The following is an 18,524-nucleotide window of genomic DNA, read 5'->3' on the forward strand; positions in this document are numbered from 1 at the left end:
CAATATAACCCACTAGTTATGATTTATGGAATGCTGTGTCCATATATGAACTCAGAGAAATAGATTTTACATACAAAAATCCAATTTTTCATGAGGAAAGGATACAGCCTGCCATTGCTCTGCCACTTTTATGCTGGATGCATGGTCATGTCTAGTATGTCTAGCCTTAATACATATGAGTTGCAGACCCCGCTCGGAATTTCTTATTTCTATGCCTGCTACAATCTGAGACTCTGAAAGCACTAAAGCCAAAGCATCATCAATACAGACAGAGAACAAAGATTCTCAAAAGAGAGGTCAGCAATGGTAGCCTTCATACTTGTTTAAAGTGACTGTCATGAGCAGACCTATGTTTTATTTCAAAATGGAGCCTATTTTACACTTGGTGCAGACTTCGAGGTTGCTGTGATATTGGGGTCTCCAACTGGCATGGAAACTGACACAGAGACATTGAGGTTTTCTGTAATATCTAAGCCTCTACAGGCATAGATGATGAGAGGCACTGAGGTTGTTGCTCTTTTGGAGGCCTTTAGCTTGCATAGAATACAGAACCACTGAAGTCCCTGTGATACCAGTGCCTACAGCTGGCATGGAGCCTGATAGTTGCCAAGGTTACAGTAATACCCAGGCCTTAGCTGACATTGAGGCTAATTCAGAGGCTCTGAAGTCTCTGCGATATAAGGACCTTTAACAAGCATATGGAGGCTGACATAGATGCTCTAAGGTTCTTGTGACATGGAAGCTGATACTGGAGACACTGAGGTTGCTGTGGTATTGGGCCTCCAGATGGCATGGAGGCTGATACAATGGGAACACATATCTGCAGCACTTCTGATCAGAAATGTTTATTCATGTACCCATCCTTGTTTCTCAGCAGTACTCTAAATATAGTCAAACTTTTATGATTCCACACACTTACGATTAAGGTTGTTTCTATGTGACCATCCAGGATGACTTCTTTCTTTCATTGTTTTCAGAGCACTCAGGAGAAATTGGCGAGTAGAGAGAAGAGCATGCAGGACAGATTGCGGCTAGGACACTTCACGACTGTCCGGCATGGGGCCTCCTTTACAGAACAGTGGACAGATGGATTCGCTTTTCAGAATCTTGTCAAGTTAGTCTTCTTGTTTTTAAGCTTTTAGAATAGTCACTCAGGAGCCAAGTGATGTCATTGTGTTCTGCTGGCAGATCAGCCAAGGAAAGTTTACGGGGCCTGTCTAGAGCTCTAAGCACAGACATAATCAACGTGGCATAATAATAATACAAAAGTTACAGAGCGCTTCAGCAATCCTGCATTTTTTACATTCATGGAAAACTCATCATATCTTTTGAGACGGTCATGTTCAAGTTATCTGGGTATTGTAAGGAGAATAGTCCAAGCAATTATTCTGTTTGCCACATTTGTTTTAATACTTTCTTTTAAATACCTTCTGTTTTACAGTTGCGTTTCCTTGATTGTGCCTGCATGCCTCAGGGAGCTGTTGGGTCTATGAAATCTGTTACTGTCCGATTCTCATGTTACAATGCAAAGATTGCTGTGTGAGTTGTGAGGCTTCTCCTGTTGCAGTGAGAGGAAAGCGGGTTATTGGCAAGGGTTGTAGAGCTAGGCAATCTGCCTGTAACCTCTTGATTCAACCCACCAGCATTCAGCCATACCCAGAGTGAGCAAGATTGGGTGGGCTTGACCCCGTTGACCTTAAAGTAGAATTATGACCTTTTAATAAAAAATATGTGCTGTGGTCCCTAATTATAAATTCATCAGCACCTAGATTTCTCTTACCACCTTTGGCAGCTTCATGGCGTGGAAACGATTTTGCGCTGCTTTTAAGGCCTCATGCCCACTGACACTGATGTTTAACTCCCCTAGAACCCAGCAGTATTGTGGCCAAAAAAAACGCCTGACACTTGTAAAAGTGTGTAACGTGTTTACATGCGTCAAGTGATTGGGCATTAATTGATTTCATTGGCCAGAATGAATAATTTATTCTGCCCATCGAAGTAGATTAACATTCGAGCGCTAAACGCGCCCAGCATTTAAGCAGGGCAAGCATTTTTTTTTTTTTAGCTAAAAGGCTGCTTCTTCAGGATACCCTGGCAGAGGGTTTTTTTCCATCCACAAAACACTGCTAAAAGCCTACGTGTGCATGGTCACATTGGATATTGCAGGGGAGTTTAGAGGCAGTTAAAAAAACAAAAACAAAAAAAACCGCCTGACATCCCTAGCAGTAGATTAAAAAATGCCCAGTTTGCATGAGGTCATTTTTGCAGGAAGTGTTGCTATCTGCATTTTCACTGCTGATTCACAAGCTTGTAGCACCTGGCCACACCTAGTCCTGCCCACTTCTTTAAAGCTTAAGGTTAGTCAAATTTTTATTTTTATTTTTTTAAATCCGCACAAGGGACATTACTTAAGATAATGAGAAGTGTCCTTATGCTGCTAGCTGTTTTAACTTAAATCTTCAGTACCCCCCCCCCCCCCCTGCAGCAGCAATCTTCTTGTGATACAGGGGTTAGTGCTAACCTTAAGGATCTGCCATATGCACTTGTCAAAAGTGCTGATTATGCCTGCCCTTTCCACCCACCTCCTAGATTCATAGAAGCTGTTGCTATTGCTTCAATAAATGCAACATTGTCTAAGAATAGAAGATGGGCGGATGAATGAAATGTCTGCCTCCTCCATTCGTAGATTGTGTTTTATTCATGGAAGCTATAGTACAGCTTCTTTAAATAGTTCCTCTATATCCTGGCCAGCTCGTGTGGAGGTTGCTACGGCCTGATGGTCCAGAGGGTACTGTACCAGGGCACTGCAAGGGCAGGGATGGCTTGTAATGTTGCAGGTCCTTTCTGCATTCTGCAGGCAGAGATCTTAAGTGTAAAGTGAGCTTACAGCAGGGTGCTGTACAGGTCCAGGACAGTGATCCCTATGGAGGGAAGCAAAGGCCCTGCAGGGTGCATCTGCTGTCATGGGCACACGTGCTGAAGATTGGGTCCTCTGGCTCTGCCGCTATAGACTGGTGAGTTCCTCTGATATTGATGGAGCATTTTGGCAGCCCTACCTTTTTTTCTGTGTGAGGGAGATTTAAGCAATTTTCTCTATGCAGAGCAACATATGGCAAGGGAGGGTACTCATATAAATTATATGGACCTAAAGACATGTGCATTCAGAGCTCCTAAAGTTCATATACTGGTCGCACCGCGCCACAAACAGCTCAACGATCCATTGGCATTCTGCCCTGCACAGCCTTTGCTGTGCGTTTCACAGACCTCCTTACTCTCAGCAAACCATGGCCTTACATAGGCAGAGAGGTTTGGGGGGGCGGGTCATGGGATGGGCTCCCAAATTCTTCAGTCAAGTAAGGAAGACCCTCTTCACAGTCGGTTCTGCAAGAATTCCCCTAACGTTCCGATTAGTTCTAAATCCCTGCCTTTATCTGGTATTTCAATCACTTCAGAGGTGCAATCCTCTACTATGCGTTAAGGGAGGAATTTTCTGCAGCCAAAACTGGGCTTGCATATTCAGATCTCTGGGTTTCTCACTGGCTTGGAGCACCTGGGACACAAACATGGGTGCACTGGTTGAGGACAGGACTCTATGCAAGCCAGTCAAGTTCCTCCACACCAAACTCGCTCATCCATGCCTTTATGGACCTAGCTTTGTACACTGGTCCGCATTCATGTTGGAATGGAAAGGGGCCATCCCCAAACTGTTCCTATAACGTTGGGAGCATGAAATTGTCCAAAATGTCTTGGTATGCTGATGCCTTAAGAGTTCCCTTCACTGAAACTAAGGGGCCAAGCCTAACCCAAGTCTTCCCAGAGGAGTTAAAGCTGTTATAGTTGAAAAGGGTGGGCCAACGCAATATTGAACCCTACGGAATACTTTTTGCCAACATTTTGTGTGGGTGGGTGTGATGTATGTATGTATAATTTTATTGATGTATTGGGGAATAATGACCTGCATCGGCGTGTGTCTTCTAAATCTCTGACTTCAATTGTTACGAAAACCTGCTTTGCCCATTTGTAGGAAAATAAGTATATTTGTTTTTAAAGGTCTACATTAAAGTAAATGTTGCTTTACCCTGCATGGGCAAAGTGCAATTTTACTTTAGTCTAGCCAAGGGGATTTTGCAAAGCATACACACCAACAATATGCCCTCCTGCACAAATGGCTATTGAATTCAAGCCTACATTTTTACTTGATATCAGCCTTCTTTAGCCCTCTGCCCAGATTCTGCATTTTGAGCCAGTTAGGGTACTGTAGCTCTGCACAGTTTACCCTCACCCTGAATACACTTGTTGGTGAGAGCCCAGACATGACCTTAATGTACTGCTGCTCCCTTGTTGCCCAATTGGAAGGCTGGTGGAAGAAAGGGTAGGGAAGCAGAGTTGCTCCTTGAAAAAAAATGCTAGTTGCTTGGCTTTTATGCAGTTTCAGTTGTTTAATTATTTTCGGAGGCGCTGATCTGACAGCAAGTACACAGCTCAGGTGTTCTAACATCTGACTTTAAAACTCCATGCCATTTCTAGGTCAGTTATTCAGAACATATTGTTAACCAGACCAGTGACAGCTTTGCAACTAGGATTCTTAGGAAGTCAGCAATGGCAGCTCCCTTCACTTTCCAATTATAGGTTTCCTTTAAGATAAGCTGGTATTGGAGATGTTTGGCTGCTCTCCCTCTCCTGCCATCAAAGCCTTTTGATCACAACTTGCATGCTTAGATGAACTGCCGCACTAAAAAATATATGAATGCCTACATTTAAAAAAAAAATAAGGAAATCTTTTACCTGTCAATTGAAGCCCACACATTTATTGGCGAAGTTTGTTGGATGGCTGAAATGCACACAGTGATTGACATGCCTGCAGAGAAATGAAAAAACAATGCTTGAGTTTGTTGCTTGGAAACCGTGTCTTCTGCATATTTATATTAAAACATTCTCAGCATATTATTTATTCAAGTATATGTGTCTGTCTGCGGCTGTTTTGCAGGCAGCAGGAATGGGTGAATCAGCAGAGAGAAGATATTGAACGACAAAGAAAATTACTGGCGAAGCGAAAACCTCCAACTACCAACAACGCTCAGACCCCGTCCGCCATCTCTGAACCAAAGCAGAGGAAAAATAAAGCTGTAAATGGGGCAGAGAATGACCCTTTTTTAAAACCTACTTTACCCCAATTGTAAGTTGCTTTCCCTTGTTACCTTTTACATGAAACCAGGGCTACTTAACGTTTTTATAATATACAGGCCCCCTGTGGGTTGTCTGCTGCGTCCTGACTGTCAGAAACATAGGTACCAGTATAACTTCCAAAGATGTCAAAAGCTTGGTTTTACTTTAGAGATGGATAGCTGAGAACAGAACAGCTAAAAGAATATTCTATTTCTTTAACGTGGTTGTAAACCCACTTTAAAGTCTTTTACCTATAGGTAAGCCTATATTAAGGCTTACCTATAGGTGCTATAAATATCTCCTAAACTTGCACCGTTTAGGAGATATTTACAGTGCATGCAGCCAATGACGTCATCGGCGCATGTGCTCTGAAGGAACGGCCACCCGTGCCGTTCCTTCAGAGCCTTGTGCCGTGGACGGCGGCTCCCGCGCGCATGCGCGGGAGTGATGTAATCGTGCCTCCGGCCAATCAGATGGTTGGAGGACGCGATCTAGGAAGCAGGACAGCCAAACATGTCGCTGTCCTGTCAGCACTGCGGGGGCTTAGTTTTTAGGTAAGTACTTCATAAAGAGCTAGTATGCAATGCATACTAGCTCATTATGCCTTTGTCTTTACAGGTTTTTTTTTTTTTTCACCTTTTTTTCCCAGAGGGTTTACTTCCTCTTTAAAAACACACAAACTAGCTACAAGTATTGAGACGTTAGCTGTTTTTGTACAATCAACACACATGGAATTAAGATACAATTAATAATAGTGTTATCTGACACCTCAAGTTGGTTTCTACACTTTAATTTCAGGTTCAGTAATGCAAAAAAATTTCAATTTTTATTTTTAATCATAGATGCAGTTCTATACTGCTGAAATTTGGTTCCCATACCACCAAAGGGTATAAGCGCACCTGGCTAAGAATCCCTGCAGAATGAGACTTAAGTATTGTCTCTTGTGTAAAATATCCATTTACAATGCATTAAAGATTTGAATATTTAAATTGCCACAAACACGGATACTTGTGGTAAATTATAATGTGATGTCCAAGATTTCCTTATTACACCTCTGGGATGAAAGATTAAGTACCATGCATTTTAATCTGCATAGGTTGAGGAAACTCAGAACTACAGAATGCCTTGAAGGGAAGGTTAAACTAACTTGACATTAAAAGGCTTTTTTTAAAGGTCACTTATCTAAAATTCTGTTCTAAATTGGAAGGTTACTTGCATGTTGGTCCACATTCTGGCATTCTGTATCTGCACAATTGCTGTGGTCATTGCAAAGCCAAATGATAGCATGCTACTTTAATAAATTCAATGTAATGTACAATAAACGAATACATGAGGAATGCAGATGCAGGAGTGTGACACTATGCTCTTATTGGTAAGGGTGGAGACGTATGAGGGAAGCAAAGTGAATTCGGTGTGTTGGAAATGTTCAGCCTCTCCAGCACTGTTTCTTACAGAGATATGCTCACTGCTTCATTTCACATGCTTTTTAGAACATGAACCTTACAGTATGGTCACATACAGACAGACTGGATTAAGGCCTTGTACATGCAAGCTACAGTATATATTAGTCCATTCTGTACAGCAAGCATTTAAAAAGCATTTGCACAGCTTTCAACAAGCTTAACTGCTTTGTTAAAGCCTCTTTAGGAAACTTCAGCTCCAGTTTACAGAGGTTAAATGCATATCTTTTAAGAAGAGTATTGGCTGTCACTTTAAACAAGCTACCAGCAATCTTCAGAAGGTATTTAAATAAGCTTTATGTAGTACTGAAGCCTGCTATTGGCTTGTTTAAAGCCAACACTCCAATTAGGAGATGTGTTTAAAGCCGCCCATAGATGGAGTGATTTTGGTTGCAGGAAAGAAAATTGCGTGATTTCCCCCATTAACACTCCCTTGGAGCCAATGTGTTCTCATAGCAGGAGGGGTGGGGGAAGTGATTATTGCTTGTGGTTATAATAGCTGCTATCAATAATTGTATGTAAAATTTGACAGGCTGGTTGTACCCACGTTGGTCAATCAATCAACTTGGGTATAATCAGCCTGCCCATATATGATTTAAATCTTGGCCGGTCCCTGCTGAACCTGCTAAGATTTGAATTGTCTATGGCTGGCTTAACTTCCCTAAACTGAAGCTGAGACTGCTTGAAGATGGCTGAAAACTTTGCAAATGCTTAGTAAAAGCCTGCCGTACACACACATCTTATGCAAGCCTAAATGCTAGTTCCCTGGCATTTATCTTTAATGTTGTCTGAGTCTTTGACATGGAATAAGTACAGAAATCAGTAGTTCTGACACTCATTCACAGCATGCTTGTTCTGTGATTGAATCCTGCTGAAGGCCTCCGCATATTTAAAATGACAGAGTCACAGGCCCGTGCATCGGACCTGCACCAGTCAGCCAAATCAAGAGGTTCTGCATAAACAAATCTGTATTTTGAGGGTGACGCAGAAAATGCAGTTACTCTAAAACATCCATGTGAATATATCTGGAGTTTGCTATATAGCATTAGACTTGTTGGAATGTGGGTGAAGGCTGCTTGGGCTCATGAGCCCAACTGTTGTAGGTAAATCCTTCTGTGGTATTACATGTAAGGCACTTGGTCATGGTTTTTTGTTTTTAAAAAAATTGAAACCCCATTAACCCCCTTAGGGCTCTTTCACACGGGCGTTACGCATGTCCGCAAATTATCCTATTTTTCTGCGGATGATATACGGACATAATGAATGTCTATGGGATTGCGGATGTCAGCGGATGACCATCCGCTGACATTCCGATTTGCGTCCTTTCAGTTCTGTTCCGTTTTTGGAACGGAACAGAACCCTATTTTTGTTGCGTTGAAAAAACGGAAAGGAAGCAAAATCGGATGTCAGCGGTGTCATCCACTGACATCCGCAATGCCCATAGACATACATTATGTCCGTATATCATCCGCAAACGGATGGGATGATATGCGGACATCTGTGAAAAAAAAAAAAAAGTGCCGGAGCGGAAAAAAAAAAACTGAACGGCTGTGTGAAATAGCCCTTAACCACTTTTCATCCTTCTTTAAGCTAGCAGTGGAAGTGCTGTCAAGGAAGGCATTTTATACCTTTCATAGATCTTTGTTTCCCAAATCTCTTTTAAAAATATTATATCATCTTTAAAGTATGCATGGAATGGTCATATTTCCTGTGCTTCATTACAATACAGTCTGCTGTATTTTCTTACTGTAATCTTGCTTTTTGCTTGCTCAGGTTAACGTTAGCTGAATACCACGAGCAGGAAGAGATTTTTAAACTCAGACTTGGGCATTTGAAAAAGGTATGTGTGTCACTAGGAATTTTCCATGTTCTCTAGCTCCTTTTTATTTTTTACTTCCATTTAAAAAAAAAAAAGACTTCTCCTGGTAGTAGAGTCTATTCTGTTCATCTAGGGAATTTGCTGCATTCATTGAGTAAACAAACACCAAAAATGGTATTCAGGTTGTTTCAGCTGCTCTCCACTGCAACATGGGGAACAATGGCTGCTGATTTAGCTTCCTGCTGCTGTCTGTAGCACATTGTCATCTCTGCTCCACTCGTATACATTTCAGTCAATGGCAGAATTGATTTGGGTACCTGAGGAAGCTGTGTTCCTTTTAGACAACAATAGAGCTGGTTAACTAATCTTTTGGGGAAATAAATGTTCCTTGCCAAGCTCCGTTTTCCATTCTAAAATGTGCACATTGGAAATCGGCACAGACTTCAGGGCTTGAACTATATAATGGATTCCCTGAACTCAACTGGATTAAAGTGAGCCAAGTTTAACACTGTGGATTCCAGATTGATATCACGTCTGTTAGGCCACATGCTCCTGAGTTTTGGCACTGTATTGAAATGGTTGCCTCTAGTAAGAATGTGTTATATAATTTAATACAAAATCAAAAAACAAGTGTGTAAAGTTGTGATACATTAAAAAAAAATTACTTTAGATGAAATACGGGAATATGAAATATGGGAATCATATATTCATAAAGCGGACCGCTTTAAGTACTCCCCCTTACCTGCCACATTTGGGGAGTGGGTACCTAGTTTTGAAATGTACCCGCTCACACTTCTGCTCGGAGCGCCACGCGCCCTGAGCGGAAGTTGTCGTCTTCCCCTCCCTCCCTGCAATCATTCGGGACAAGTCAAAGGTTCCAGAAGATTGCAGGTCCATCAAGACGTGCAGCACATCTCGCGCATGCGCGGTGTGCACCCGGCTGTGAAGCTGCAAGCTGTCACAGCCCGGTCAGCAGCTACACTTTTTGTAGCTGATGATTTTTAATAAACACAGAAAAGTTTGGAACAACACTTTAGCTCTAGGGGATGAGGATTAGGATGAAATACTTGCCTTGCTCTTCGCTCTGGCTCCTGGTCAGTCCCTTGCCTTCCTCATGTTCAGTGACTGACTGTTGGCTCTGCACTGTACATGGTGATGTCATTGTGTATCCATGGCCCAGAGCATCTCGTAGCAAATTCTCAGGGGACCAGGTACACAGTAATTAGTATTATCCCAATGCAAGGGTAGTTTTTTTTGTAATTCCTTATGGGCTTTAGGGAAATTTATACACCAAACTCAGTCTATGCACCTTGAAAATACAATATATCCCTTTTTACAGAGTTTAAATTAAATGTGCATAACCAGGAATGTTGGATGTATAGCACTGTATATTCATGTTTTTGCTTGCCTTAAACTTCATTGCATCCCCTTCTCTTTGATTTTCTGTTTTGGCCAACAGAAATGCTTTTCGTACTGAAGCATCCACAACTAAAAGCCTTAAGCCTCGTACACACGTCCCGAATGTCGGCCGAACGATCGGCCGTCTTTTGTCCGGTGCTGTCCTTTGGGCTGAAAACTGCAATAGACTGCACATGAATTTTGTCGGCCAACAACAACCGACTGCAGAAGTAATGTCATGTGATGGTTAACTTTCCGTGTGTTTTTTCTTTTCTGAGCATGCCCAGTCTTGCTAATCGGCTGTTTGTCGGCCGAATTCTGTACTGACTGGCGAACAATCGGCCGTTCTGGTGTTGGCCAACAAAAATTTTAATGCCTGTACAACAGATTCTGTTCGGCCGGAAAGTCTCTGTCGGAAGCATCATACCAACAAGCCTACAATCAGCCGATCGTTCGGCCGAATATTTACGGCCGACAATCGCTAGGTGTGTACGGGGCTTTAGTCTGATATCTGTCCTCAGTGATAAAATTTACTCATGTGTAACATATTATATTTACTCTCAATGCAGGAGGAAGCAGAGATCCAGGCAGAACTTGAACGTTTGGAAAGGGTTCGAAATCTCCACATACGAGAACTGAAACGAATTAACAATGAGGACAATTCACAGTAAGGGAAAATTTTAAGTTTTGTATAGTCGCCTCTCCTCATAACTAGGCATTTGTCATGTAGTATGAACAGCAAAGCTTTTAGTTTGGACTTCATCCGGGCACCCAGAACTTGCCACTATAATGACAGAACTCACTTGTGAACACTAAATAACACAAATGCTTTAAAAGAGCTCACCAACAGAAAACAGTTGTTTCCACATGTGGATGATATTGAATGGATTGTTTTGATGCTTATAATTAATCTGCATTGACAACCATAGCCTAGTGGGGTAAATTTTATTGCTTACTCACATTTGTTTTCCTCCACCATTATTCCTGTGCTAGCTCCTGCCTGCTGGATGTGCTCTTGATATTTCCCAACACAGTTCTCAAGGCCCACCAATATTTTATTTTTTTTATAGATATTCACATAGGTAGCTCAGTCATAATTTAGGCACAGACTAATGCCCCATACACACGTGCAGATTATCTGCAGACTTTTGTCTGCAGACTTACCAAAACCATATAATATGAGGTCAAACCTAAACACATTCAATTTGTATGCAATCCGGTAGGCCCTTGCACTACATAGAAAAGGTAAGTCTGCAGACAAAAGTCTGCAGATAATCTGCACGTGTGTATGGGGCATAAGAAAAGTGATAGTTTGGAAGTCATATGTGTGTGGCCAAACAAAGGGGGAGGGGAGATATTCTTGCCTTCAGGAGAATGGACTGTCTCAGTTTCTCCCTGATGTCCTAGGAAAACAGAGGCCGCCTTCTCTATGATTTGAGAGAAGCAATACTTTTACTTTTCTTAAGATTATTATTTTTTTCTTCAAGCAAGCTTACTGCGGAGCTACTGGGACTCATTGTTGTAGCTTCTAGATTTGTTAACCTTTGGCTTTGCACTGGGACTCTGCTGGTAGGAAGTTGGTCCAGCCTGCGTAATATGCCTCTTCAGCACTGGACTCTGCTCTCATTTAGACATCCATGATGCAACCTTCTGAATTACATAGCTACCTAGTCCGGTAAAGAAGAAAGTCCATCTCGTTCAACCAAAAGAAAAAAATAAATAGAAAACCTTCATATGTACAATCCTATACCCACATTTGTTCCACCCAGAGAATTCGCTTTAGAGTGCTCTATAGCAGAGTTTCTCAACTAGGGTGGTGCCTCAGGTCTTCAGGGGTGCTGTGGCACCTTGGTTGAAAAAGGCTGTCTGATCTGTCCGAACTCCCCTTTCACTGAACATCAGCACAGAAGGTCGGTCGGCACAGTGCAGTAAAGAGCAGTGAACGAGGGGAGACTCTCCGTCTCCCCCTGCAGGAGAGTACTTGGTGCAAGTTCAAGGCTATGTCTGTGAGTATGCTGTCAGTGAGTATGTTGAGGGGGGGGGCAGGAGGAGTATGTCCCCTATACTTCCTACTAAGTGCATACTAGTAGGTGCATTCAGAGCTGCAGCCAGCACTCCTTACTCTGTCAACACTGCCCACAGAGCTTTGTAAGTGTAAGAACGGTCCTGCCCTGAGGTTCTGCTGAGAGAAAAGTAGGGTGCAGAAAGGATCAAAAGGAAAGGTGGGGGTTATAGCAGAGAGTGGATTACAAAGGTGTGCAAACAGGGGATTTTGGGGTACAGAGGTGAGCAGGGAGGGGTGTTTGGGGTACTAGGTGAGCAGTGGGGGGGTTTGGTTGGGGTACACAGGTGAGCAAGAGGGGGTTTAGGGTGTGGAAGTTGGCAGAGAGGGGATTGTGTGATGTGATTTTGCAACCTATGGACTGCAAATCGCACTGGGATGCAGAAAAAAGTAGTAGCGCATGCACTACTTTAAAAAAAAAAAAAAAAACTCCGGACCGACCTGCATGGTGCTATGCAATTTGGTGCCTTGAAACGCACTGCATCTGCCTTTGGGGTGCTGTTAATGTATTGAAACCCGCATTCAGATTTTAAGGGCAGTGCAAACAGGAAACATGCATGGAGAGCGCGCCTTTTGCACGCCACGTTTTGGTGTGATCCAACCCTAGTCCCTGACACTTTTTTTTGTGAGCTAATGCATGGTGGTACCAGTAAGAATTAATGACACCCCTGTGCTTCTGCTGAAGAGCATTGCGTTTTTGTATTCGTTTCAGGAAGCCACACGATTTTGCATGCATTCCCGACACGCAATAATGTGAACCAAGGCTTAACTGGAGTGGTTTGAGACTGTAAATAATTTTCAAAGGTGCCCTGACTGGAAAAATGTTGAGAAACAGTGCTCTGCAGGTTAAGGCCCGTGGTTCACTCATCTGGGGTAACCCCTTCCCGTAAGATTCCTTTGGAAGTATGCCCATGTGCCAGGCAAAGACTGAACGTCTTCTGAATCCTGCTATCTACCTGGTGGGGACAGCAGGCTGTTGGAAGACCACTGCTGCAGTAAGTCAGGGCTTCTACCTTTTTTTTTTGGGAGCCTGGATATGCTGGCCTAAGTGTATAAATCTCAGGAACATCTGGAGAGTGTGCTGCAGCACAATTTTCCATTCCATTGTACCGGTTTCCTGCTCATGAGCCCCTGCTGTGCCGGCACAACCTCCTTCCAGTGTTAATTTTGGCAGCAAATTTCAATTTAGTTTTAGTCTTAGGACTAAAATGACATTTTAGTTTTAGTCCCATTTTAGTCTTCTGCAAGTGTTTTAGTTTTAGTCGTATTTAGTCGACTAAAACTCCAGTACATTTTAGTCGACTAAAACGTCCTACATTTTAGTCAACTAAAACTTATTTTAGTCCTCTATAATCGAATGGGTGTAGTTCAATTGTAATTTGTAATGCATTATTTAAGCATTTCTCTACAATTTCCAAACTCATTATATACTACTGCTGGTCCTGGAGTGAAAAATCTAATATGTTATTATTTATGATATTAAGCTTTGAGCATGCACCAGTGTCAATTTTGGCAGCAAATTTCAATTTAGTTTTAGTTATAGTCTTTTGACTAAAATGCCATTTTAGTTTTAGTCGTATTTTAGTCTTAAGACTAAAATGCCATTTTAGTTTTAGTCGTATTTTAGTCATCTGAATTGTTTTAGTTTCAGTCGTATTTTAGTCGACTAAAATTGTGTTAATTTAGTCGACGAAAACGTTTTAGTCTACGAAATTAACACTGCCTCCTTCTGGTTGTTGGTACTGCTCATTGGGCAAATCCATCTGCCCAATTTCACTCCAGACTGTTGCAACTTAACATTCTGGCTGCGCGTGATAGAGCGCAGTTTCTGGACTGTCGCATACTTCACGCCTGACCTTTAAAACCAGGCTTACCCCGGCATTGAGGGTCACAAGTCCAGAACTGGAGTCAATTCATCCTTTCCGTTGTTCTGGAAGATATGACGCATGCCAGCCAGTTCTACAGCTTATAGCAGCTTAGTTGTCCTTACAATTCTGGGCCTCTCGACTGCAAGGTCATCTGAGCCAGATTCAGTCAGACAGTGCCACAGCAGTAGCATTCATCAAGGAGGAACCAGAAATCTATTGGCTTAAATAGAAGCCAACCAACTTCTGGCTTGGACATGTTCTAGCTCTATCTCCAATGACCAATTGGCAAGTGGACTTCTGCAATCATCAGTGGACTCCAAAAAGTGGTCTGTTCACCCCAAGGTGTTTCAAGACCTTTCACGAGGGGGGTGGGGGGGTCTCCTGGTTTTCAGCAACGCGCTACCAAAGCTGGCCGTAGCTTAATTCTATCTCCAGGTCCCGGTCCTCTAGCCTATGCAGTGGATGCGCTGGTGGCTCTGTGGGATCAGTTCAACCTGATTTTTGCTTTACTTCCTCTAAAAACTATTTCTCATTTGCTCCGCAGGATCTGGATGACGGACATACCATTCATTCTTGTCATTGCCATCTGTTTTAGAATTAACAGTCTTTAAAGAATCATTTATTGTGGCACATAAGTAAAAGGTTATTCTAAGCCCCAAATCCTATTTCTTTTTCAAGATGATTTCTCCCTCTTTAATATGAACATTGTTATGCCTTCTCTGTGTTTTACTCCAAAACATCCTGTGGAGATTTGTCTCCTTTGTCTGGATGTGGTACTCCCTGTTTAAGTCTTTCTTTTGCCTAAAGCTACCAGTCTGACTCTTATTCCTAAAGCTTCCCTTTATCACTTCCTGTTGAGTCTACAGGTCAGGAAGCAAAAGGAAATCTCCCTAATGAGATGGCAAAAAAAGACAGCGGTTTTAACACTGCTATGCTATCTAAAATGGAAAACAAAAAGTTATGGCTTTAGATATATGTTTTAATGGTCGCTGACTATAGAGCGTGATTGGGCACATAATGCAACCTCTGAATAATGCATGTCTTATATCATCTTTCTATAGGCGTGCATTTGCAGGTCATGCCATCCTACTTATTTTATGAAGTAGATTGCAGCCTGACACGAATGCCAACCTGTCATGAGGGAAAACTTTACTGATTGAATGATAATATCTAATGTAGCAGATAACTGGTTTTCTCAAGATTGGCTTCGGGTGATTGGCCTATACTAGAATCTCTGAATTTAAAACACAGCGTCACATAAGTTTTTTTTTTTTTTTTTTCCCCTAATGTGCAGGGAGTGTTTTCTGTCATGTTTTATTATTGACTATGACTACACTGGGGAGATTTCCCTACAGTTTTTATCGCTGTGGCACTAAAACAAGTAATGAAGGTAATATGTGTCACCAGGATAGAAAGGGACAGAAAGCACCTTACGGAGATTGTAACTGTTTCCCCCACTGTGCTGCATGTAAATTTCTTTGCTCCTATTCCTGTTGGAGGAATTTCTAATCCCCAGGATAGGTAGTGGGAGGAATTATGCACAATGGAGGCAAAGACCACCACAAAAATAGAGGTTCTATTTGCTACTGCATTCAAAATTAAAAATTGAAAAAAAAAAAAGGTTGAGCTTCATCCCTAGGGGGTGTGAAGAACTGGCCAATCACATGACTGTCGGTCACATGGTAAGGAGAGCTCGTCCAACTAGCTCACGATCATTAGTAGAGACCCAAGAGATGTCTTTGACAGCGCAGTCACTGCACAGAAAGCTGTGTAACCCAAGAACACATATGTGGGCATTAAATTCCACCCTCTCTGCTGCCCCACATATATATTATGTGTGCAGCAAGAGGTTACATTCAAAGTGGCTGATGTGTAAAAATGTGACCGAGAAAAAAAGGTAACGGGTGAGTCATTGTTCCTGGCAATATTAATACTACTGGTTTTATTTACCTAGTGAGTGAACAATGACACAGGATTAGTGGCAGTAGGTAACTATTCTACTCTTCTCCAAATATGTTTGGTAGAATAGGATGCAGCAGAACTTGACTGTTTAAAGCTGGTGGTTGGGGAGCCATCTTGCTCTGGGTTTTCCTATAAGAGGGTCTGTAATAAGGGCTCATTTTGTAAATAAAGAAAATAGTCACTTTCTATGTCTTAAACATAAAAGACATTGCATGTTTAGAGTTAATTTGTATTTTCTCTTTTTTTTTTTTTTAGATTTAAAGATCACCCTACGTTGAACGAGAGATATTTATTACTTCATTTACTTGGTCGAGGTGGTTTTAGTGAAGTGTACAAGGTAACACTAATATACCTTATGTCTTGAAACATCGTCAATGAAGTTTACCTTCTACTTTGACACTAATGTTTACTACATTTACCTTACACTTTGAACCTTGTGTTTATGTTTGCTTTATACTTTTTTTAGTGATGTAAAATGTATTGCTACATATTTTCAGTGGGTTAATGCAGAGACTTCCCCAGTAATATTGTCAGCCTATGTAAGGGGCTCCATGTATTAACAGATCATCTGTAACATGTAGAACATTTAGAAAAATATTTAAGCGGGGTTAGACGAAACACATAACAATTAAGAGTATTTGATGTAAACCATTGGTAAAGTTGAATGCCAGGCAGATATAAAAATCACAAATTAACTTAGCTCTGGGATAATTACCTACGTTGTTAAATGTAGATATAATATAAGACGTGAATATCTGACTTGATGTAAGTCTTTTGCAGTCTACTCTCCAACAGGGCAGGGGGAGGAAAAAGAAGCCAATAATGTTTGTTCCATTGGAAGGCGCACGTTAATTGTAGGAGAAAGCAGAAAGATGAGCTGACTATTGTACGGTTTCCCTTTTTACCATCTAGTCATAGGCTGGGGAGGAGACCTGTAAATACAAGTGATATTGCAGCAGAGAAAGAGCCCCCAGAATTAAACAGAAATACAAATCCTGCAGCAGATAAAACAGCCTCCATATATGTATCTTGTCTGTGTTTGCCTGGAATTCAGAATAAAAAATGTTAATATGTAGCATGTTTTCATAAATACAAGTGCAAATATGCAAAGTGCCTTCAACAATGCCTACCATTTAAATGCAACTGTTTATCAGCCTGTGGAATAAAGTTACATATGGCCTACTTATAACGTTTTTAATTTCGTTTTCGTACATTGAGGAACACAGCTCCATATCTTCTTTGACCCTTGAGTTATGCTGCTCTCCATAGGAGTAGGACTAGGCGGAAACAAATTTGACTATGCCCCTAAGGCAGTCCTAGGGGGTATACTTCCTGCTATAGGACTTCAGTTTTTTCTGCCTAGTCAGGTTCCTTGCTGGGATCTCTGGTCCTGGCATTTTTTTCTTTTTTAAATGGATTTCTTTCCTCCTTTTTATTATTTTATGTTCCTGTGAGAACTACAATCAACTCCCGGACTTTGCAACAAACTGGATATCCTAGATTCTTGCGGTCTTCTCAGTCTGGCCAGCAAGCACGATCCAACTTTAGCTCCACGCTAGGTTGACTGCGACATAGCCCCACTGGACAGGGCTGGCCAGAGAGTGAAACACCTCGCGAGGACGCATAGCCCTGGTCACAATCTTGAGTCGCAGCGTATCTCTGGCCACAGCACCCCCATTCCAAGATGGTGCGGTGGACTGCCCGGTGTGGTGCCTGCTTGGTTCCCAAGTGTGGTGCCTGCTGTGTTTCCAAGTGTGGTGAGTGGTGTCCCCCCTCTCCACCGGGAACATTTTGGGGTGGAGCGCGGCCTTTTCCTCGGGTTGGTAGGCCCCCCCAGTGTCCTTCCTTCTTGCTTGGTTCCCCCCCATCCTCATTAGCAGGGTTCCCCTGCCCATGTCACCCTCACTTACCCCCTTTGTCCCCCCTCCCCGGGGTGGCCTGGCTACTTTTAGGCACAGGGTCATGCACTGTGGGACTGGGGAGGAGGGAGCGTGCTGCCGGTGGCTCACAGTAAAATTTTAGATGGCAGTGGGGGTCCCCCAAGTGGACTGCAAGTACTTGAGGGGCTATTGGGGGTCCCGAGTGCCGCGCCGTCTGCCACCACTTTTTTCTGCGGATGGCTGTTCTGAATCTTTGTATAATCCATGTTTGTGTAGTCCGGCGGCCATGTTTTTGGAGTTTCCCATTGAAATCAGTGCGGCGACCATTGTGGAGCAGTGCTGCGGCGCTTGTGGAGGCACTGATTGTATCAGTGCGGGGAACTTTAAAATTGGAGGACACCGCTAATGCTGCATCTGTGCAATTTGGTACCCGCAGACCATCCTAGGGGGGACTAAGGTGTTCCCCTTTCCTGCCTATTTTGACGAGATTATCGCAAGTCAGTGGGGATCCCCGAACGCATGGTTTGGATACCTAAGCATTTCGCTAGGAGGTATCCTTTTTGAAGAGCCCCTTTTGAAGAAACTGACTGTTCCACTGGGGTCGGATTCTCAGGTTTCCAGATTGAATAAAGCCACCCTTCTTCTGGTGGAGGATTCCCCGTCTTTTAACCACTTTACCACCGGAAGATTTTGCTGTCTTACGTCCAGGCCAGTTTTTGCGATTCGGCGCTGTGCGAATTTAACTGACAATTGCGCAGTCGTGCGACGCCGTACCCAAACGAAATTTACGTCCTTTTTTCTCTATCGCTCATTGACAGACGTAGTCTTCTTGATTCTCAAGAGCTGGGTTATGTTGTCTCCGCAGGAGTAGGACTAGGCAGAATGACAAAACGTTCTGGCTCCACCCTA

The 18,524-nt window shown here is 42.6% G+C and overlaps 1 protein-coding gene across 3 annotated transcripts in view; it reads left to right on the forward strand.

Annotated features, from left to right (window-relative positions):
* TLK1 (tousled like kinase 1) overlaps nt 1–18,524 on the forward strand; it is a 494,176-nt gene that overhangs the window by 439,575 nt on the left and 36,077 nt on the right. For all 3 annotated transcript variants that reach the window (XM_082260299.1, XM_082260300.1, XM_082260301.1), the window contains 5 exons: nt 978–1,114; nt 4,988–5,176; nt 8,400–8,466; nt 10,413–10,510; nt 15,991–16,072. In XM_082260299.1, coding sequence (XP_082116425.1) covers nt 978–1,114; nt 4,988–5,176; nt 8,400–8,466; nt 10,413–10,510; nt 15,991–16,072 — 573 coding nt within the window. The remainder of the gene's footprint in view (nt 1–977; nt 1,115–4,987; nt 5,177–8,399; nt 8,467–10,412; nt 10,511–15,990; nt 16,073–18,524) is intronic.

The sequence above is a fragment of the Pelophylax lessonae genome (assembly GCF_965119305.1).
Source record: "Pelophylax lessonae genome assembly, chromosome: 6".
In the NCBI taxonomy this organism is placed as follows: domain Eukaryota; kingdom Metazoa; phylum Chordata; class Amphibia; order Anura; family Ranidae; genus Pelophylax; species Pelophylax lessonae.